This window comes from Scomber scombrus, chromosome 2 (genome assembly GCF_963691925.1).
Source record: "Scomber scombrus chromosome 2, fScoSco1.1, whole genome shotgun sequence".
Lineage (NCBI taxonomy): Eukaryota > Metazoa > Chordata > Actinopteri > Scombriformes > Scombridae > Scomber > Scomber scombrus.
Genome location: NC_084971.1, coordinates 36,542,311 through 36,565,831, shown reverse-complemented (window position 1 = coordinate 36,565,831; position 23,521 = coordinate 36,542,311). Strand labels below are relative to the sequence as shown.

Genomic DNA, 23,521 nt, shown 5'->3' with positions numbered 1-23,521 from the left:
GGGGGGAAAATTAAAGGCGGTTCAGTGTTTGGTCCAGCAGGGGGCGGGGCTTACCTGTGCGTACGGTGGAGAAGAAGAGCAGCCAGAAGAGGCAGAGGATGGGTGCAGCCACCACCTGGGTGACGGCTCCAGAGTGGATCTTCTTGTCCAGTTTGGAGGGCAGGTAAGCGTAGTACATGTTGTATCTGTCTACTAGGTGTTTCAGCAGCATGTACATCAGACCTGCAGAGGGACAGAGGAGCTGATCAGGCAAGATGTTGCACAATGCTGAACATCGCTGATCAATAACCACAGACTGTCCGACTGACCGACTGACCCAATCAATGCCTGTCACACTAATTACGTTATTGACTTACTGTCCTAAATGTCTTCACATGCAAAATACAGGATTTAACACTGTAGTACAAATACTGTTCCTGTAGTACTGATACTGTAGTACTGTTCCTGTAGTACTGATACTGTAGTACTGATACTGTAGTACTGATACTGTAGTACTTTAGCAGTAGTATTTGTAGTAGTATTTGTAGTAGTACTTTGTAGTATTAGTAGTAGTATTAGTAGTAGTATTGTAGTAGTATTTGTAGTATTAGTAGTAGTATTAGTAGTAGTATTGTAGTAGTATTTGTAGTATTAGTAGTAGTATTAGTAGTATTTGTAGTATTAGTAGTAGTATTGTAGTAGTATTTGTAGTATTAGTAGTAGTATTAGTAGTATTTGTAGTATTAGTAGTAGTATTGGTAGTATTTGTAGTAGTACTTTGTAGTAGTATTGTAGTAGTATTTGCAGTAGTATTTGTAGTAGTATTTGTAGTAGTATTGTAGTAGTACTTTGTAGTAGTATTGGTAGTAGTATTGGTAGAAGTATTGTAGTAGTATTGTAGTAGTATTTGTAGTAGTATTTGTAGTAGTATTTGTAGTATTAGTAGTAGTATTTGTAGTAGTATTGGTAGTAGTATTGGTAGAAGTATTGTAGTAGTATTTGTTGTAGTATTAGTAGTAGTATTTGAGACTGACCGAAGGGGACGATGATGGGACAGGTGATGCTGTAGGCCATCACCACGGTGAAGACGTTCATCATCCAGGCGTACGCGGCTCCGAACTGGAACTCGTAGGCTTGATGCTGGAGAGACGACAACACGTTTAACACTGACTCAGCTCAGTGGCGCCACCCTGAGGCTGAAATGTGTATTACACCAGAAAACCGGACAAACAACCATGCCGAGGCCTCTAAAGACTCAACGATGGACTCAGTGTTTAGTTATTGATCGTGTTGTGTTGCTACAGCTGATCTCACCCTCTTGACGTTGCGGCGGTCGGCGGCGGAGCGAGCCAGACACAAGCGGATCATGTACATGAGCAGACCGGGGATCCGCAGCAGGTCCATGGCGTTTCCGATGAACGCTGAGGCGATCACGTAGTTGACAAAGAACGCTCCGTTATCCGGCAGGAAGACGCACCTGAAGGAGACGCAGCACCGCCGTTACAGCCTTCTACTGATCAACCAATCTAACTTATTGATAACTTATTGATACCTTCAGGGAACCTTTGTCTGTTTGAGAAAATGACTAAAAACTAAATCTACTGACACTTTCATTACTGCAAATTATAAATAAAAGGAAAAGAGATAGACTTCTCTGCTTAATCTCCACCCTTTGTATCACTGTTCTGTACCTCACTGTTTTACCTCACTTGTTTACTGGATATATATGTTCATTTTGAATCCTGTTGAAATATTTCATTAAATTCTAAATTAAATTCAGAATTTAAAAATCCCAAATTCATTTTTATGTTATAAACTAGATTATGACCAAAGTTAAAATTACAATAAACCGCCACTGACAGATTCACTGTAGTCCAAATGATAATACGTTAATTTTTCGTTTACAAATGTTAAATTTTTTAAAGCATCTACAAACTGGACTTTTTTCATTTTTTCATTGAATTAAGCTTGAATTGAGTTTTTTTTTTTTTTTTTTTACGTTAATCACACCTTTACAAACACGAAAACAAATAAAAAACATATTTAATTTTATATTTTATATCTAATTGTAATATTTATCACAGCGTGTGAACACAGAAAGAGATCGGAAACATTCTGACTTACTCAAATCTGACTTTAGCGTCGGCGAGGAACTTCTTATCAAAGAGCCAACGGAAGAAAACATCCAGACTGAAGAACACAGACAGACGTTTTAGTGAGGTCAAAGGTCAAAGTTCACTCAGAGTTCAGACTTCTTACAGGAAACTAGTTGGTTTTATTACCTGCTGAGTCCGAGCGAAGGAAGCAGCAGAACCATGAAGATCAGGAAGGTGTAACATTTATGCATCGTCGTCCTGTTTTCTCCAGACCTGCAGACAGAAGCACCGTCACACATAACACTCAAATCTTTATTTATCAACCCAGAGTCAAGGAAGGAAGGAAGGAAGGGAAGAAGAAGAAGGAAGGAAAGGAGGAAGGAAAGAAGGAAGGAAAGGAGGGAGGAAGGAAGAAGGAAAGGAGGGAGGAAGGAAGGGAAGGGGGGAGGAAGGAAGAAGGAAGGAAAGGAGGAAGGAAGGTAGGAGGGAGGGAGGGAGGAAAGAAGGAAGGAAGGGAGGAGGGAGGGAGGAAGGAAAGGAGGAAGGAAGGAAAGGAGGGAGGAAGGAAGAAGGAAGGAAAGGAGGGAGGAAGGAAGGAGGGAGGGAGGAAGGAAGGAAAGGAGGGGAGGAAGGAAGAAGGTAGGAGGGAGGGAGGAAGGAAAGGAGGGAGGAAGAAAGAAGGAAGGAAAGGAGGAAGGAAGGAAGGATGGAGGAAAGAAGGAAGGAAGGAAGGAAGGAATGGAGGAATGAAGGAACAGACGACCCGGGCGGATGACACGAAGGTTAAAGCAGTAATGAAGTACTGATACTTATACTGTAGTATTTATATAATATATATATATATATATATTATTATTATTATATATATATGTATAAGGAGCATATATAGTACTGATAGTGATGAAGAGGAGGGTGAGGAGGAGGAAGGTTTTACCTGGTCCAGTGAGCCTCAAAGAAAGCCGAGTAGTAGACGATGGTTGGCAGCAGAGCAGAGAAAGCCCAGAGCAGCAGAGTGGGGAAGAACTGGGTCACGATGGGGTTCTGTTCAGAGATAAAAACAAATAAACACAAACAGAGTCAGAACAGAGACGGGTCAGCCGCAGGAGAAACAGGTCACATGATCATCCTGAAAAAACACTCTGAAGATCGGCTCCTCCAGTCTACATGTTGATGTGTGTTTGGGAAAAATACTGAAGCCTAAATTTCTCCTGAAAGCTGAACCAACGATGTTTATCCTTCATGTCGTCCTCCCGGGTCAAATTGACCCCGTCTGTTTTGACTGTTCCTTCTTTCCTCCCTTCCTTCCTTCCCTCCCTCCCTCCCTCCCACCTTCCCTTCCTCCCTCCTTTCCTTTCTTCCCTCCTTCACTCCTTTCCTTCCTTCTTTCTTTGTTTCCTCCCTCTTTCCTTCCTTCCTTCCTCCCTTCCCTCCCTTCCTTCCTTTCCTCCTTCCTTCTTTCCTCCCTCCCTCCCTCCCTCCTACCTTCATTCCTTCCTCCTCCTTTCCTTCCTTCCTTCCTTCCTTCCTTCCGTCCCTCCCTCCTTCCTCCCTCCCTCATTCCCTCCTTTCCTTCTTTCCTCCCTTCTTTCCTCCCTCCTTCCTTCCTCCCTCCTTTCCTTCCTCACTCCTTTCCTTCCTTCTTCCTCCCTTCCTTCCCCCGTTCCTCCCTTCCCTCCTTCCTTCCTTCCTCCCTCCTTTCCTTCCTTCTTCCTCCCTTCCTTCCTTGACTCGAGGACAACAGGAGGGTTAAGTGAAAGTTAATGAGTCAAATCTCAGTAAAGTGTGATGTAATGCTCTCTATGAACATTTCAAACAATACACAACGAGGTTAATTACCGGAAAGAAACATTATAACAACATATTATAACATTATAGAGGTTAAAAGTTTGAGTTTAAAGAGGTTTCAGAGGAGTCGTAAAGGTCTAAAGGTTTCTTACGTTGAGATACTCCACCGGCTTGGTGACGTTGAACTTGTCCATGGTGGAGATGATGATGGCGGGCGTGGTGAGGAAGAAGAGCAGGAGGAAGAGGATAACGTTGATAATGAAGCATCGGATCCACCAGGAGATCCCGCCGAGCGACAGATGTTCCCTGAGGGTGAAAACAACACATCAGCTGATCGGAAGGGTTCACTTGTTTTAACCCTCCTGTCGTCCTCCCGGGTCAAATTCACCCCGTCTGTTTTGACTGTTCCTTCTTTCCTCCCTTCCTTCCTTCCGTCTGTCCTTCCTCCCTTCCTTCTCTCTTTCTTTCCTTCCTCTCTCTTTCCTCCGTTCCTTCTGTCCTTCCTCCATCCCCCTTTCTTCCTTCCTTCTGTCCTTCCTTCCTCCCTCCCTCCCTCCCTCCTTCTTTACTTCCCTCCTTCCTTTCTTTCCTTCCTCCCTTCCTTCTTTTCTTTCTTCCCTTTCCCCTTCCCTTCCCTCCTTCCTTCCTCCCTCCTTTCCTTCCTTCTTCCTTCCCTCCTTCCTCCTTTCCTTCCTTCCCTCCTCCTTTCCTTCCTTCCATCCTTCCCTCCTTCCTTCCTCCTTTCCTTCCTTCCTTCCTTCCTTCCTCCCTTCCTTCCTTGACTCAAGGTCTTCTGTGTAAAGTGCCTTGAGATAACTTTGTTGTGATTTGGCGCTATACAAATAAAGATTGATTGATTTTAATGCTAGGGATGTTTTAGACGGGTGGAGCTTCTGGACGTACCAGCGGACGTTGAGCGGGTCGGGCGCGTACGAAACGCTCCAGCTGTGAACGTGAAGAACGTCGCTGAACTGTGAGGACCGAGGCTCCTGACGACAGAGACAACCCTGAACCTGACAGGCGTTAAAGTCCTTCAAAATACTGCAGAACAGAGAGAGAGGGGGGTTAGGGTCAGTAATCATTATGTTCACCATAAAGCCTGAATCACAGAGGGGTGGGGGGTTAGGCATGTGGCATGTGGCTTACACGGCCGTCATAGACTCGTTCTGGAAGGTTACGAAGGCCATTCCCAGAGGTTTGGTGTGGACTTTCTCCTTCTCCTTCCGGTACTCCTCCTTCAGTTTGGATTCCCTCTTGGTGTAGTAGCTGACCGCCTCCTCCTGCAGCACAAACACCAGCTGATGGGTCAATAACTCAACCCAACTACACTCAAAGTTTATTCATACAGCACATTTAAAACAACCTCAGTTTGACCAAAGTGCTGTTAGACACAAGATAGAATAAAAGAACAATTATGAGTATGATAAACTATAAAACACAATAAATAAAAGAAAAATGTTCCGTCGAACATTTTAAAGTGACCTGAAGTTCAAGTGTTGGAAAAGTAAATGGCGGTCTGAATTTTATATTTGTTGCCATGGAGACAACCTTTGTGTCACATGACGTGATGCTGGGTGTGAAGTAAGGATGAGTCATTAAACCTGAATAATCATTAGTGGTCTAACATCGACATCCATGATGTCTTGCTGCATTGAGTCACTGAGATGTGTAGTCTACATTCAGCCACTAGGAGGAGCTCTAAGCTTTTTGTGTTGAAGTAGAACCTGAAACACAGAGTGAATGTTTACTGCTGCCCTCGGCTACTTTGACTCGGTAGTAAGTTATCCTGCTAGCTAGCTGACTGGAGGGAACATGATGGTAGTAAGTTATCCTGCTAGCTAGCAGACTGGAGGGAACATGATGGTAGTAAGTTATCCTGCTAGCTAGCTGACTGGAGGGAACATGATGGTAGTAAGTTATCCTGCTAGCTAGCTGACTGGAGGGAACATGATGGTAGTAAGTTATCCTGCTAGCTGACTGGAGGGAACATGATGGTAGTAAGTTAGCCTGCTAGCTGACTGGAGGGAACATGATGGTAGTAAGTTATCCTGCTAGCTAGCTGACTGGAGGGAACATGATGGTAGTAAGTTATCCTGCTAGCTAGCTGACTGGAGGGAACATGATGGTAGTAAGTTATCCTGCTAGCTAGCTGACTGGAGGGAACATGATGGTAGTAAGTTATCCTGCTAGCTAGCTGACTGGAGGGAACATGATGGTAGTAAGTTAGCCTGCTAGCTAGCTGACTGGAGGGAACATGATGCAGATGAAGACACACTAAAGTCCAGCGTGGTTTAAAAGCTTCCAGAAAGTAAAGGATAATGTTGTCAGGTGTGAAATATGTGGAGCAGAGTTGAGCTACGGTGGCTTCACATGGACAAAAAGCTGCTCACCTGTCTGTGTCTCAGGATGGGTCTAACTGTGACGTTTATGATGTCTTGCTGCATTGAGTCACTGAGCTGTGTAGTCTACGTTCAGCCACTAGGAGGAGCTGTAAGTAGAACCTGAACCTGTAATAAGCCAGGGGGTTCAAACATGCGGCCCGTGGGCCAGAACCAGCCCACTTTCCTTCTTTCCTTCCTTCCTTCCATCTGTCCTTGCTCCCTTTCTTCCTTCTTCCCTTTCTTCCATATTTCTTTCATGTTCTCTTTTCCTTCTTGTCATCTCTTCCTTCCTTCTTTCCTTCCCTCCTTCCTTCCTTCCTTCCTCCCTTCCTTCCTCCCTCCTTTCCTTCCTCTGTCCTCCTTTCCTTCCTTCTTCCTCCCTCCCTTCCTTCCTTCCTTCCTTCCTTCCTCCCTTCCTCCCTTCCTTCCTTCCTCCTTTCCTCCCTCCTTTCCTTCCTTCTTTCTTCCTCCCTCCCTTCCTCCCTTCCTTCCTTCCTCCCTCCCTTCCTCCCTTCCTTCCTTCCACCTGTTATATTTTAGGGGTCTGTAAACTTAGTTAAAGCTTGTTGTTAATATAAACTCGTCACCTCCTCGCAGCCGGTGATGGCGCAGCAGCAGAGGTGTCCGCAGGGTTTGGGGTTGATCATAGTGGGAACGTGCTCCTTCGCCATCAGGTCGGTGAAGAACTTCTTACTGCGCTCCGTCTTCTTCCTGATAAACAAACACAAACTGTTAATTTCATTCAACATTAAGCAGCTGAACACTTTGAAGATAAACTCATCAGTTGTTTTGTCTGTAAAATGTCAGAAAATAGTGAAAAATCTGTCAGAATTTCTTCGACTGTCTGACAAAAATATTCGGTTTAGTGTCACAGAAAACTAAAAAGCATCAAATGTCAAAGAACTGATGTTAAAATCAATAATTAACGTCTGCTTTCTGTCCTCAGAGTGAAGCTAAACCTGCAGATCTTTAAATCAGCTCAACACTTTCTGCTTTTAATTAAATCCATTAATAATAATAATAATAATAATTTCTTACACTAACTGTTTTATCTTTTTCTATTTTAGCTTGTTTTTCTTTTGTTTTTAACTATTTCATTGTATTAAAAAGTCTTTTTTATGGCATCATGATGTTTTTAGAGTTAGAAAAGACAAACGATTGATTGATTATCAAGAGACTTTTCTGTTGCAGCTCTCGTATTGATCACTAATAGAAATCTGATAGAACCTGCAGCTTCCTGTTTGATTTAACTTCCTGTTGTTATAACTGTATTAATATTTTCTCTGTTATTGATAGTTTAGATTTATCTTTGCTGTGATTTTTGGATTCTTGCTCTACACGCTGATAGAAATATATTTTATGCTGTTTTATTTAAATCTATTGAATCTTTATAAAATCTCTCACCTTTCTGCGTTGAGCGACATCAGTTTGGCGACGTTATAACAGATTCGAGCCTCCAGCACGGTGCAGTTCTCATACGCCTGCCTGAAAACACACAGATCAATATATCATTAAATCATTATCAATATATCAATATCTATACATCTGATTAATGGGACGACACATTGATTTATTTATTATAATAACTGCTGTTTGCTGTAAATTACTGACAAACAAGCAAAACTTGAAAAACCTGCAGCATGAAGAAGAAGAAGAAAAAGAAGAAGAAGAAAAAGAAGAAAAAGAAGAAGAAGAAAAAGATCAGTGAACTTACTCAAAGTGTTGTTTGATCTGACTCTCCTCTGCATATTTAGAGATGCCGTTAATGAATAAAGTACGTTTCACCTGCAAGACAAAAAAACTGGGATTAAAACAACTGAGAGCAAAAAGTACTGAATCATCACTTTTAATTTCTGCAGCTGCAAATATTACTGTGTACTATTACTGTTCTGTAAATCATTATATTTCATTATTATCTCACTTTTGTTCTATTTTCATTCGTCTCTGTTTAGTTTATTTGCACATATATAAAAATAAAGAAGCATTATGCAGAAAATAATAAATAATCAGACGGTGGAGCTACATGAACAGTTATTACAGTTACAGTTCATCCTGAGAGAAACAGGAAACAGCTGTTGACACATTTCAATCTGAATTAAATAATCATCAGCTGTCATCAAACATTTGAAGTCCACATTAGAAAGTAAAGAAGAGAAAAAAAGGAGAAAAAAAAAGATTTTAAAGTAGCTTCTTTATCCAGCAGTAGCTGCAGTGTACACCAACGACCACCAGGTGGCACAAGTGAGCAGTCCAGAGTTCTCTCTCTCTCTCTCCCTCTCTCCCCCCCCCCCCCCCCCCCCACTCACCAGGTCGTCCTCCTTGTAGTGCATCTTAGACGTGTGTCTCCTCATGCTGTAGACGGTCAGCAGCAGATACATGAAGGCAAACGAAGTGTGAAGCCACAGAAGATTCGTCCTGAAGAATCACAAACACATTATTCATCGTTTCTGATCTGATGCATTAAAACTTTATTATGGGTTATTTCTTATTTCAGTGATGGAGAAAAAACCCACCAACAGTAACAATGACAATAAATCATCTTAAGAGACCAAAAAGCTTGAGTTTATTTATTTTTCATGAACTTTTATCTCATATTAATAAATAAAGGGATTTGATCAATGGATAGATTTTAGATTTTACTTTAAACGATTGTTCTCTAAATATGATTTATAGAATAAAATGTATCTTTGCCTAATTTTTTTCCCCTAGGATGGCGAAGTCATGACCCGCCCTACTCTGCTCCTGAGTGGCTTGATTGGGTCGGTTAAAAACAGACCCCAACAGTAGGGTTTTCTATATCTTTGCCATCCTAGGATAAAAAACACTGCCTCACGGTCGGCCACGCTTTGAAAAAGGGGGTGTGGCTCTACTGCCTTCCACTTTGGATGATGTGGAGCACTGTGATTGGCTTATAGACATCCAATGATGATGATGATGATGATGATGATGAAGACTCACCCAGATTTCAGGTTGGCTATTGTAGTGCGTCCAAAGCTGTAGGCGTTGTTCTCTGGAATAAACAAATAAATAAAATAAAGATTAGGAAACGTGATAGATGGATAGAGATGGATGGATGGATAGATGGATGGATATATAGAAGGATAGATGGATAGATGGATAGAAGGATAGAAGGATAGATGGATAGATGGATAGATGGATAGATAGATAGATAGATAGATAGATGAGAGTTAGTCGTCTAATTAAGCTGGAAACATACGTTCACAGATGTGATTATGTCCTTTAAAGATGAGTCGTGTTCCTGTTAGCGTGACAAATGGTTCTCAGATTACAGTTTGTGTTCATCATTTGTTTTCCCCAAAAATAAAAAAAGACATCTGTAGCACACTGCTAACTGCTAACGGCTAACAGCTAACAGCTAACCGCTAAAACTTCAGTGGAGGAGACGACAGGGAGAAACGTCCACGATGCCTGAGAGGGATCAGGGAGCTGGATGAGAACCAGGACTGGAGTCTTTTTATGTTCCAGGTTCAGATCCAGCTTCTACCACCAGACACAAACACACATCTACAGCTTTACCTTCTTTAGAAAGACGTCCGGTCGCTGCTCGGCTGCGGAAAGCATCTTTACTGATAATTCTGACTAAAACCAATCAGACAGAAGCGACTGTGAGACACTGACAGGAAACCAGAAGCTGCTCTATGAACCAGGTTTAACCCTTTAATTAACCCTTTAATTAACCCTAACCCTGACTAGGTTTAACTCACAGACGGGTTTCTTCTGCTGATGATGATACTGATCAATACTGAATATTCTGGCCAATATGTTGATTGATTGATTGATTAAAGGTCAGCTAAGCTAACTAGCTGCCTAGCTAGTTTAAGGCTAACATATAGTCTGAACTGCAGAGCTGGAAGAAAGTACTGCAGTATTATGAGTGATGTAGTATGCAGTATTACAGTAAAAGTACTGCAGTATTATGAGTGATGTAGTATGCAGTATTACAGTAAAAGTACTGCAGTATTATGAGTGATGTAGTATGCAGTATTACAGTAAAAGTACTGCAGTATTATGAGTGATGTAGTATGCAGTATTACAGTAAAAGTACTGCAGTATTATAGTGATGTAGTATGCAGTATTACAGTAAAAGTACTGCAGTATTATGAGTGATGTAGTATGCAGTATTACAGTAAAAGTACTGCAGTATGATGAGTGATGTAGTATGCAGTATTACAGTAAAAGTACTGCAGTATTATGAGCGATGTAGTATGCAGTATTACAGTAAAAGTACTGCAGTATTATAGTGATGTAGTATGCAGTATTACAGTAATAGTACTGCAGTATTGTAGTATTCTTACCCAGCAGGTCTCCAGAGAAGTTGACCGGTAGGATGATGCCGACAGACAGAACACCGACCACCACTAGCAGGCCGATGATGTGTCTCTGGAAGGAAAGGTAATGCACTGCGTCTTCGCCACACTTCTCTCGGATCTCTTCGTCCCTGCAGAGACACGAAGACGCAGCCGTCAAACACACGCTACTTCCTGTCCGGCTCAGCGGGTAGAGAGGGTTAAACTCTGCTTCAACTGTGTGTAAAACTGATCTTATATCTAAACCTGTTCATACTGACTATTAAAAGCCATCTTCAATATGAACAGGAGGAATCAGGCTCAGTGATAAATAAAGTTTGGCATGAATACAGGAAGGAAATCTTCTGTTCAGACGAGTCGATACTCACTTTATTCTGAAGATGGCCGTCAGCCACGAGCAGAAACCCTGCAGACGATAATAAACCATTAGCTCATCTGCAAATCTGCACATTCATTCTTCAATATTTAAGACTTTACTCAAGAAGCTTCACATTTTTATTACTGCATAGGCCTGTGACAATAATTAGAATATCGACTTATCGTACAATAACGTAACTATTGACATCATGGTGTCTATATATCGACTTTAAGATTTACACATATACAAATAATACCGATTATATCGATAATCCAAAGATCATCCATAAAGATAACACTGCTGCCATAGAAACAAACCTTTTACAGCTTTGTTAAAATGTTCAGGTGTTGAATTAAAATATTGCAACACTGAACCTCTGTAAATGAGACTAAACTGTGCCTGAGATGTTCGACAGACAGACCTGAGTTTAAAGTTGTTATGAAACTAGTGACATTAGGAATAGATGATAGAATAGAGGAAGGGTTGAGTTCAGAGAGCTGGGTCTGTAGTTGGTTGGATGCCTGATGTTAACAACAAAGGATGAGATGAATGAGTGTGATGGAAACAGTAGATGATTCTTAAAGCTTGTTTCTGAATACGAAAAATAGGTTTAGTGGGATGGGTGCTTCCCCATGTTCAAAGTTTGCTGTGGTGTTGGATGTTTATTGATAACCTGGGACATCGGTGAGCACACTGACACAGAGTGAGTCTGAGCAAATGAAATGGAGGCTCTTTATACAGTAAGACCAAGGCAGTGATCAACAAAAGGAGGAAGGGGGAGCATTTGCATTCAGGTATAACTTGATCAGGTGGTTCTTAGGTGGTTAGTTGACAATGTTAACTGCAAAGACTCTCAACGGGAGGAGGGTCTACATTCATACAGAGTCCTAGATGAAATCATCAGGGGGAAGTAATGATCAAGGGCTGTGACATCACTAGATCAAGGCGTTGTTCTCAGACGTCACTTGATTACATCATGTCTCTGCTAAAATAACAGAACCATCTGGTAAGTTCAGAACATTATATATTTTACTGTAATGCAGCTTTTAAAACCAGGAAAAGAAACACTGATGACATATCGCGATATTACGATATCTAGTTTCATATCATGATATTGATATAATATCAATATATTGATTAAATCTGAGAGAACTGAATCTGACATTCTGCTCATGTGGGCGTGCAGGTGAGGTCAGGTGAGTGGGCGGGGCTTCTGCGTCTGGTTGACTTCCTGTCTGAGCTGCTTGGTGTTAAACTGGATTATCGTCGCCGGCAACAGCTGACAGATTAAAACCTGAGCTGCAGGACGACTTCACACTTTTCACTCCTCACACACGTCACATCTAATCTGCTCAGGAAGCGATCAATAATTACCAATACGTGATCAATATATTCAAAGAGGCAACGTCAAAGATCTTCATTTAAATTAAAGTCTGTTGAGTCAGTGTTGTTTAATAACTGATGCTGTGATGCTCTGATGAAGCTCTGACTGTTAAAGTGTTATCAGACTGTTTGATTGTCACTAACTGGGTGTCGTTGTCATGGTGACGACTTTCCCGCCACGCGTCCACGTCACTGAGCTGATGCAACAGACCAGACCGGCTCCAAATGCAGCAGAGTGTGAAGAAGCTTATTCTTTTAAAAAGATTACTGTGATTGGCTTTTCACTGACGAAGCTTTAACTGCAGGTTCAGCGTGAATGTGTGTGTCTCTGCTGAGTGTGTGTGTGTGTGTGTGTGTGTGTGTGTGTGTGTGTGTGTGAGAACCAGGTGAAGAACTTGGCTTGATGACATCTACACTCGTTACGTTACTGCAGGTATAAATAAAAGCTTGACTCAACAGAATCTTTTAAATAAAGCAAATGAAACTTGGACAACAATGACCTTTGACCTTCAGAGTGATTCCCTGTAACAGCTGATCTCTGCACCTGTCTGCAGGTAGTTTGACTCTTCCTGAGCAAACTGCTCCAGCTGTCTCAGGTTTGAAGGGTTTCAGCTCTTTCCATAGATGTTGGATAGGAGTCACATCAGTGTTCATAGAAGGACAGTTTAGTTTTTAGTTCTGAGTCATTCTTGGTGCTTTTAGCTGAGTTTTGACTCATTATCCTGTTGGAGGACCTGTGACTGAGATGCAGCTTTCTGACACTGGCAGAACATTTCTCTCCAGAAGACTTCGATAGTCTTCAGATTTCATTGAACCTGCACAGATTCAAGTGCCAGACTAGGACTGGGTAACTCTGTACCTTTAAAGGCAGCGGTGTCAAACTCATTTTCACTCTGGGCCACAGCAGCGTTACAATGGTCCTCAAAGGGCCGGTTGTGATAGTAAGACTATATGAATGTAACTACACCTTAACATATTGTTATACATACTGTTAAACTGTCTCTGCATTTGATTGTTATGTTATAAAGTATAGAAATAGTGTACATGTACTAACATATAAAAAACATGAGTCAGACCTCCCAACCTGCCAAAACTCATTTCAAGGAGGTTCGGTCCGAGGGGGGGGGGGGGGGGGGGGGGTTGGGCTACTAAGCTGCAACACACAGCAATCAGGACACTTTGCTCTCACACACACTGCATTGATAATCACACAAACACACACACAGTCTCTCTTGCTCACTCGCTCCAGATTCTGGGAGACTGTGTCTCAGGTAGCCGCTTTCAATAAGCGGGAGATTCCCCGAAACTTCTGGGACAGTTGGGATGTCTGATGTGTAAACCAATCGCTGTGTTATTACAACATAAATCACTCTCCTTTAAAACAGCATAGACTTTTACTTTAATGCCATTTAAGCTCTTGCAGGTCTTGACTTTGACACCTTTGCTTTAAGGTATCGACTGAAATAAATCGATACCAAGTAGAATCTAAACATCTCCCGTCAATCGATACCTGGAGTCGATCCTTTTTGCACCCAGAACTAGAAAATATGACAATTTGTTTGGACTTGTTCTTGGATTTAAAGCGACATGTTGACATCCAGTTATTTACAATCTTTTCTGTCAGTAAAAAATAATCTTTGCTTCACTCTGACAGACCGAACATAAACATCTGTCCACAGCTGTGATTTACTTTACTCCTTGAGATTTGCTCCTTTAAATAATTTGAATTCAAACTCAAATCTGCAGTTTAGATTTTCTCCACCAGGAGGCGCCACTGTATCATCTCCACTACAGCTCCGTTTACCGTTAACAGTTAAAGACTGTTTATTATTCGTTTGTTCCTTGATGACTCGTCTTGAACTCGGAGTTGGTGACAGAAATATGTTCAGTCAGAAGAAGAAGAAGAAGAAGAAGAAGAAGAAGAAGAGTTACTCACGTTGTCTCTCTGGTCGAAGTCGACGGAGCTGGAGACGGACGTGAGGCGTTCGTAGCGGTCGGGCGTCTCCGAGTGCATCGCCGAGGCAACGCTGTGGAGAGAGAGGGACACGAGTCAGCTAGCCGTTAGCTGTTAGTCTCTACATGTGAGAGCTGAATGGACTCAGCTGTTGAGTTTAGTTCTTCTTGTTCCTGTGAACGTTTCGGTGGGAAAACACAGAAGGAGCTAAAAAAGGCTAACAGATGCTAACAGGATGTTTTCACCAGACAATAGTTAAATAATTAAAGGTTTATTCTGCTGATTTGAGCAGAATGAACCTTTAAAACGCTCAGAGTCTGAACTCTGATCTGGAAACTTCTGAAGGAAACAGCGACTCAGCACAGAGAGGAAGCAGCTGTTTCCAGATGTGAGAACGACAGGATGCTAGCTAGCTGGCTGGCTAGCACATCACTGGGTGTACGACACACACACACACACATCCACCGTTACCTTTGGACCGGTTCATAGTTATCTCTGTCTCGTCTTCGGCTGAGTTTAAAATGTTTAAAATGGAGAAAAAGTGCGGAGCAGTGTTAGCATCACGTTAGCCAACACCAGAAAAGCCTCATGTAAGCACTGCGCACACACACACACACACACACACACACACACACACACACACACACACACACACACACACACACACAGTAACATATTATATATGAATGAAGTCAGTATTCATGTGTATGGGAGCTGATTAGTGCCACCGTTAGCTTTAACAACTAACGATCGTTTTCATCAACACTGATTATTTATTTAGTCGATGAATCGTCTCAGAGAATAATTCCACTTCCTGTTTAGTGAAGTGTGATCAGTGGCACTAACAACCCCCCATACCTGCAGACACACTGAAACGGAGAAGTCGTGTTAGTGCACCAATCAGAGAGCAGCACCCTGTTAATGAAACCACAAAGATAGGAAGAGGAGGATGATGAGGAAGAGGAGGAAGTGGAGGAGGAAGAGGAAGAGGAAGTGGAGGAGGAAGTGGAAGATGTTAGCGGACAAACCAAACACAGAGGAAGCAGCAACATACTATTCCCGCTCCTCGATGTCGCTGAACCGCTTCTTCAGCCTTCAGGATCCGAACAGAAAGAACATAAATAAACAAACAGCTGCTGTCAGAACCGAGGAAAACAAACACGAAACGTTTAACTGAGACAACAAACTAAAAAACCAACAACAAGAAGAAAACATTAATGAACCAGAAGCTCCGTCACTTTAATCTGATTATAATAATAATAATGTGATCAGTTTAATCAGCAGCAGCTCAGAGATAATTTAATTAAACAACAACATAAATACTCTGAACACAATAAACACTGGAATTAAAAGTAAACAAACATATAAGTTCAGGTGTGACATCTTTTAAAAGAGAGCGGATCTGGGGGAACAAGGCTCAGTTATAATAAGTGTTGGTAAGATGATGAATTCATAAATCAGTTAAACTAGTTTTAAAAGCAGCATCAGGTTTGTTAAAATGTACATTTAGTATTTTTGTTGGTTTTATATCATTTGAAATGACATTTGCACCATTTTTTACCAAAAGTAAGACTGAATGCTCCTGAAAATGTCAAATGGTGTAACCACAAAATAATGATACATATTACATATTTTATCACCTACAGTGTATTTAAGTGTATTTATACTAATAATGACTTCATTTAAAACATGTAAATGAAAAGAAAACTTTTTTGGGAGTATTTCCACGACAAATGATGTAAAATTAGTTGAAAACAGTGTTATGTTGCTAAAAGTGGATTATATATTTATTATATATTTTCTTGTATATAATCAGATTGTTATTAAAATACACTGAGTTACACCAATGGACAGTGAGTTACACCAATGGACACTGGGTTACACCAATGGACACTGGGTTACACCAATGTACAGTGAGTTACACCAATGGACACTGAGTTACACCAATGGACACTGAGTTACACCAATGGACACTGAGTTACACCAATGGACACTGAGTTACACCAATGGACACTGAGTTACACCAATGGACACTGAGTTACACCAATGGACACTGAGTTACACCAATGGACACTGAGTAACACCAATGGACACTGAGTTTTCATCCATTCAGATGAAGAACGCTGCTAACACACCGCCCAACTGTCTTCAGGTGCATTCTGGGAAATGGAGTCCCTTAATTTACAACCTTTACAAAAACAAAAACAAACAAGCTGTCTGTCAGGACTCTGATGATGTCACGATGATGTCACAGCGTGGAGCGGCGAATCTGTTAACGTGGAGTCAAAGTGAGACGATAAAAAAAAAAAACCCAGAAGAAGAATGGCTGCGGTCCCCCTGTCTATCATCCCGTGACCTCTCAGAGGGCCCGACCCACATGTTGGAAACCACGGCTCAGTTACCTGTCGGCGTCGGTGACCAGCGCCAGGCGGCCATAATCCCACGCCACCTTCCTCAGGATGGAGAAGACAAAGAGCAGCACCTGAACACAGAAGGAGGAGGAGGAGGAGGAGGAGGAAGAAGAGGAAGAGGAGGAGGAGGAGGAGGAAGAGGAAGAAGGAGGAGGAGGAGGAAGAAGAGGAGGAGGAGGAGGATGAAGAGCAGAAGAAGAGGAGGAGGAAGAGGAGGAGGAGAAGAAGAAGAAGAAGAAGAAGAAGAAGAAGAAGAAGAAGAAGAAGAAGAAGAAGAAGAAGAAGAAGAAGAAGAAGAAGAAGAAGAAGAAGAAGGAGAAGAAGGAGGAGGAGCAGGAGTAGAAGAAGGTGGAGGAGGAGGAGGAGGAAGAGGAGGAAGAGGAATAGGAAGAGGAGGAGGAAGAGAAAGAGGAGGACTTCCTGTTAGTCGTCAGGCAGAAAATGACACTAAAACATCGATCCTGACCTAATCGATTGATTGATGGTTTCCTGATCATGTGACTGAAGCGCCGCAGTCAGGACAGGAAGTGGCTCGATACATGTTTCTGCTGCAGTATTGATTTTTCCAATAGTCAGTGAACATCACACGAGGACAAACCTGAACCTGAACCTGAACCTGCTGCCTGATGGAAACATTAAAGCAGCAGTCTGAACGAGAATCAACACAATAACAATAATCATCATTTTACTTCTCAAGCGATAAATACAAACTTTCCACAGGAATTGAAAACATTATGATATTAGAGATCAGTGCAAGAGACTAAATAAATAAACACAAACATCCAAACCGGTGTATAAGACTCAGTCTATTAAAGACTAGTTTATATGATTTAACTGAACTGGACCGTTATATTAACTCTGACCAGGTTCAGTTTATATTAAACCTTTTAAAAGAACTTAACTTTATATATTTAATACAGTAACTTTATATATTTAATACAGTAACTTTATATATTTAATACAGTGTGTAGCTTCATCAGAGCTGTCGATGTGTGTAAATACTGAAGCTGAGTCTCACTTCAACATCAGTTTGGTCTGTAAACAGTGAAACATCACAGCAGCTGGTGTCTGAAATACTTCTGATCAATAATATAATATATATATCTATATACACAGCACTAATCATTATTATTATATATATATATATATATATATATATATATATATATATATATATATATATATATATATATATATATATATATATATATATATATATATATATATATATATATATATATATAAATATCACAGCAGCTGGTGTCTGAAACACTTCTGATCAATAATATAATATATATATCTATATACACAGCACTAATCCTTATTATATATATATAAACATCACAGCAGCTGGTGTCTGAACCACTTCTGATCAACACACTGAATCAGCTCCTCTGACCTGCTGCTTTGCTTTTGATTCATTTTATTTAACAGTATCAATCATCTATTGTCTTCAGCTGTTTACAGGAAGTTATCGTTCATATTGTGGACGATCACATCGTTATAGTTACAGCTGTTTTACATCCTAACATCCTGCAGAGGGTTTATTTAGTGTTTGTTCTTATTGTTAAATCCAAATCTTTGCATCTTTTTGAAGAACTGTGAACATTTAAGTGAATCTTTCACCAACATGAAGGTAAAAACCTGCCTGATCCAGATGTGAAGCTGAATAAAGCTGATCATCTACTTTAAATGACTGTGTGTGTGTGTGTGTGTATATGTGTGTTATATACTCTGTGTGTGTGTGTGTGTGTGTGTGTGTGTGTGTGTGTGTGTGTGTGTGTGTGTACTGAGCATGTGCAGTAACGTTGACTCACCAGGAAGCACATGAAGTCCAGAGCGAGTACTGTCGGCACTCCTCCGAACGGCAGTCCCTGCAGCACGGTGCTGCGGATCCGAGCCGAGTAGCAGTAGGCTTTGGACTCGCTGTGAGCGGAGCAGTTATCCTGCCCGCCGCACGCCTGCCCGCCGCCAAATATCGTCGTCATGGTAACGATCGAGGCTCTGAGCACGCTCAGTGCCGCATCTTTGCTGAGAACCTGATGGAGACAAGAAGAAGAACAAATCAGACACACTACATTTCCCAGCATGCCTCAGCAGCAGCAGCCCCCCTATCTCCCCATAACCCCCCCTCTGTGACCTGCTGATCCCGTTGCCGTGGTAACCCCCCGCTGACCCAGTTTCCACGCCTCGCCGCCCGTTTGTCACAGAGCGACAGCGACGGCGCTCCGGGGCCCATAATGATGTCATTGTTACATCACGACGGCCCCGCCCCCGACCGAGCAGACAAAGAAACGTCTGCTGCGTTACCGTGGAGACGATGCATTCAAGCGCAAACGGTCACTGCAGACATGAAGACACTCATTCATTCAGTCAAACGTCTCTTTTATAACGATGATGACGTCATGAAGAAAAGAGATCAATACTCTGCGATCAGCTGAAATCAGTCTGATCCGATCGTGTTATTGATCGGGTCCCTGAACGCAACACTGTTCACATGATTGATTTTATATTTCTGATTAATTTTAATCACTTTGATATTAAAAAGTTATTTTTTTATTGATCAGATCTAAACTTTAGAAATAAGGATAAACTTTATTGTCCCTTGCAGCAGAAACAACAAAGTAAAGTCTACACAGTCGCTCAGCTGAAGTGAAGCTAAATGAATGAAATATGAAATGATTTATTTCTGGTTTATTGATCGAAACATCTTCATCTCTGTGAGTTGATCAGCTGACATCAATCAATCGATAAGATAATCAATAAATCTGCAGGAGGACAGTTTCAGTCTGATCAATACAACTTCAGTTCCTGATGATCAGCTGATCGGGAAACCCCCCCAACCCCTATCCCCCCCCCCCGCTGTTATCACTGTGCAGAGCAGCAGCATGACTCATCTGAAGTTACACACACAGTAACACACACACACACACACACAGTAACACAAACACACACACACAGTAACACACACAAACACACACACACAGTAACACACACACACACACACACCACACACAGTAACACACAGTAACACACACACAGTAACACACACACACACACACAGTAACACACACACACACACAGTAACACACACACACACACACACACACACACACAGTAACACACACAGTAACACACACAGTAACACACACACACAGTAACACACACACACACACACACACACACAGTAACACACAAACAGTAACACACACACACACACACAGTAACACACAAACAGTAACACACACACACACACACACAGTAACACACACAGTAACACACACAGTAGCACACACAGTAGCACACACAGTAGCACACACACCTTTGAGGTGTTTTAAAAACTGATATGAAGCTATCGATGATGTCACAGCGTGGGTTGGAGCATTAGCCGCTACTAGCATCACACAACATGTTCAGACAGAGACACAGAGCTCCTCACTGAGCCAGCTGATTCTAAACTAATGAACATTAAGAGCTGTAATCCTCCTGTTCATACTGACTGTTAACGGTTCTCCTTCAGTGTGTTCGTACAGTCCGGTCGTCAAGATGAAAAAATATCTTCAACATTTTTTTAAAAGCAGCAGTTTGTTAAACTATCTGAGGTCCAAGGAACCAAACGAGTATCAGGCCTGAGTGTCTAAAGACTGACAACCATTAAAGATCCTGTTCATACTGACTGTTAAAAGATACGTACGTGCATTATGAAGGCATTGGTTAATAAGTCAGTATTAACAGGAGGAAAAAGGCTAATAATAAATGTTGGTAAGATGATGAATTCATAAATTTGTTAAACTAGTTTTAAAAGCAGCATCAGGTTTGTTAAAATGTACATTTAGTATTTTTGTTGGTTTTATAGGAGATAAATTCAGACTGAACTCAGCGGCTCCGCAGCAAGACATCATGGACGTCCGTAGCAACAAGACATCATGGAGGTCCGAGTTACGCCCAGTTCAATATAATCAATATATTAAAAAAGGATCAATGAGAGAAAACTGGATCAATGTGTAATTAAGGTTTTATTGTTTTAATAATTGTTTTATAAATGGATGAAAACAGAAAAAGACCCTAAACATCTTTAAAAACTAGTTTTAAACGGCATCTTTTATTAGTCAGTATGAACAAGAGGAACGTGGGTCAGTAACTAATAAGTGTTGGTAAGATGATGAATTCATAAATCAGTTAAACTAGTTTTAAAAGCAGCATCAGGTTTGTTAAAATGTACATTTAGTATTTTTGTTGGTTTTATATCATTTGAAATGACATTTACACCATTTTTTACCAAAAGTAAGACTGAATGCTCCTGAAAATGTCAAATGGTGTAACCACAAAAGAATGATAAATATTACATATTTTATCACCTACAGTGTATTTAAGTGGACTTATACTAATAATGACTTCATTTAAAACATGTAAATGTTTCCTGATCTCCATGGTAACCAGAGTAAATGTAATATGTAGAACAATTGTATTCCATTACCTTTATTTAATATAAAAGTTATAATGTAAGATCATGCCAAACTAGTTGATATGGTGTTTTATTGACTATTTACTGTTTTTAAGCAAGTTGAATTATTTGGTACAAAGTTTTTATGGTTACACCACTTAGACATTTTTGCCATAATCCTCTAATATATTCTCTCTAAATGGATTAAAAGCAGAAATTTGATGCTGGGTCCACAAAAAAAGAATGTGTGCAAGTTATTCATACGTTTATTTTCACATGTTAACCCTTTAAATTTAAATTATACCACATGGATACTAGGGTTATGGTTAGGGAGGAATCATCAGACTGCAGCTTTAAGACACTTGGAGCAGCAGAGAACATCGTTGCAGCGTCTGCTGATAACAGCTGATAAACGTTTCTGTCTGCAGCTCCGAGGCCAACAGGAAGTAAGAGATAAAAACATTTTAACCACAAAGTTACATGAATTACAGTTTAAATAACAGCAAACACACACACACACACACACACACACACACACACACACACACACACACACACACACACACACACACACACACACACAGTAACACACACACACAAAGTAACACACACACACACATACACAGTAACACACACACACACACAGTAACACACACACACATACACAGTAACACACACACACACACACAGTAACACACACACACACACACACACACACAGTAACACACACACACACAGTAACACACACACACACAGTAACACACACACACACATACACAGTAACACACACAGTAACACACACACACACATACACAGTAACACACACACACACAGTAACACACACACACACTTCAGGCTGACCTGCATGATGGAGCCAGCAGACACATCTCGTCTTCATCAGCTAATCAATCCGTTATTATCAGATATTAATAGATTATTGATTCATTGATGACATCACACCCATTAGACCGGCTGATGTGAGGCGTTCAGGCACTTCCGTATTTTTAAATTCAAGTCAGATTTATCGAAGCTCTCAGAAAAATCTGTTTGAGCGTCACGGCGTCAGATCAGAGGGTTAGGGTTAGATCCATCGTGGTGAAACAGGAAGTGACATCACGGCTCAGCAGCTGCTCAACAGCACCGTCTGACTGATTCTGTTGTTTCTCTGCTGTTGCTTCAAGATAAAGCAGCAGTTCACAGTTTAGGGTCTGCAGCGTGAACATCATGTTACTGAAGCTCTTATCAGTCTGCTGCAGCCACAACAACAACTCACTGACCTCTGACCTCTGAACACATCAGCCTGATACTGCTGATCACTTTCATTGATCCACATATTGATCCACATATTACTCTCTGCACCAACAAACATCACTATCTGGTGGAGCTGTTAACAACTCAGAGACATCTGACATGTCTATGACTACCTCAAACTGTACTGCAGTAAAGTACAAGTACCTCAAACTGTACTGCAGTAAAGTACAAGTACCTCTAACTGTACTGCAGTAAAGTACAAGTACCTCAAACTGTACTGCAGTAAAGTACAAGTACCTCAAACTGTACTGCAGTAAAGTACAAGTACCTCTAACTGTACTGCAGTAAAGTACAAGTACCTCCAACTGTACTGCAGTAAAGTACAAGTACCTCAAACTGTACTGCAGTAAAGTACAAGTACCTCAAACTGTACTGCAGTAAAGTACAAGTACCTCAAACTGTACAGCAGTAAAGTACAAGTACCTATAACTGTACTACAGTAAAGTACAAGTACCTTAAACTGTACTACAGTAAAGTACAAGTACCTCTAACTGTACTACAGTGAAGTACAAGTACCTCAAACTGTACTACAGTAAAGTACAAGTACCTCAAACTGTACTACAGTAAGGAACAAGTACCTCAAACTGCACTACAGTAAAGTACAAGTACCTCAAACTGTACTACAGTGAAGTAAAAGTACCTCAAACTGTACTACAGTAAAGTATAAGTACCTCTAACTGTACTACAGTAAAGTACAAGTACCTCAAACTGCACTACAGTAAAGTACAAGTACCTCAAACTGTACTACAGTAAAGTACAAGTACCTCAGACTGTACTACAGTAAAGTACAAGTACCTCTAATTGTACTACATTAAGGAACAAGTACCTCAAACTGCACTACAGTAAAGTACAAGTACCTCAAACTGTACTACAGTGAAGTATAAGTACCTCAAACTGTACTACAGTAAGGAACAAGTACCTCAAACTGCACTACAGTAAAGTACAAGTACCTCAAACTGTACTACAGTGAAGTAAAAGTACCTCAAACTGTACTACAGTAAAGTATAAGTACCTCTAACTGTACTACAGTAAAGTACAAGTACCTCAAATTGTACTACAGTAAAGTATAAGTACCTCAAACTGTACTACAG

At 41.0% G+C, this 23,521-nt stretch overlaps 1 protein-coding gene across 3 annotated transcripts in view; it reads right to left on the bottom strand.

Moving 5' to 3' along the window:
- LOC133999378 (CSC1-like protein 2) overlaps positions 1-22,062 on the bottom strand; it is a 29,221-nt gene extending 7,159 nt beyond the window's left edge. For 2 of the 3 annotated variants that reach the window (XM_062438601.1, XM_062438610.1), the window contains exons 1-21: positions 21,981-22,062; positions 18,493-18,714; positions 16,667-16,746; positions 15,319-15,357; positions 14,247-14,337; positions 10,938-10,975; positions 10,558-10,700; positions 9,200-9,251; positions 8,548-8,656; positions 7,956-8,026; positions 7,646-7,726; positions 6,829-6,952; positions 5,007-5,140; positions 4,764-4,901; positions 4,013-4,166; positions 3,010-3,116; positions 2,262-2,348; positions 2,104-2,169; positions 1,294-1,456; positions 1,014-1,119; positions 55-222 (exon numbers count right to left, since the gene is read on the bottom strand). In XM_062438601.1, coding sequence (XP_062294585.1) covers positions 55-222; positions 1,014-1,119; positions 1,294-1,456; positions 2,104-2,169; positions 2,262-2,348; positions 3,010-3,116; positions 4,013-4,166; positions 4,764-4,901; positions 5,007-5,140; positions 6,829-6,952; positions 7,646-7,726; positions 7,956-8,026; positions 8,548-8,656; positions 9,200-9,251; positions 10,558-10,700; positions 10,938-10,975; positions 14,247-14,337; positions 15,319-15,357; positions 16,667-16,746; positions 18,493-18,714; positions 21,981-21,986 — 2,179 coding nt within the window. In that variant the 5' untranslated portion in view covers positions 21,987-22,062. The remainder of the gene's footprint in view (positions 1-54; positions 223-1,013; positions 1,120-1,293; positions 1,457-2,103; positions 2,170-2,261; positions 2,349-3,009; positions 3,117-4,012; positions 4,167-4,763; positions 4,902-5,006; positions 5,141-6,828; positions 6,953-7,645; positions 7,727-7,955; positions 8,027-8,547; positions 8,657-9,199; positions 9,252-10,557; positions 10,701-10,937; positions 10,976-14,246; positions 14,338-15,318; positions 15,358-16,666; positions 16,747-18,492; positions 18,715-21,980) is intronic. The other variant, XM_062438618.1, reaches the window with a different exon arrangement.
- Between the last annotated feature and the right edge of the window lie 1,459 nt (positions 22,063-23,521).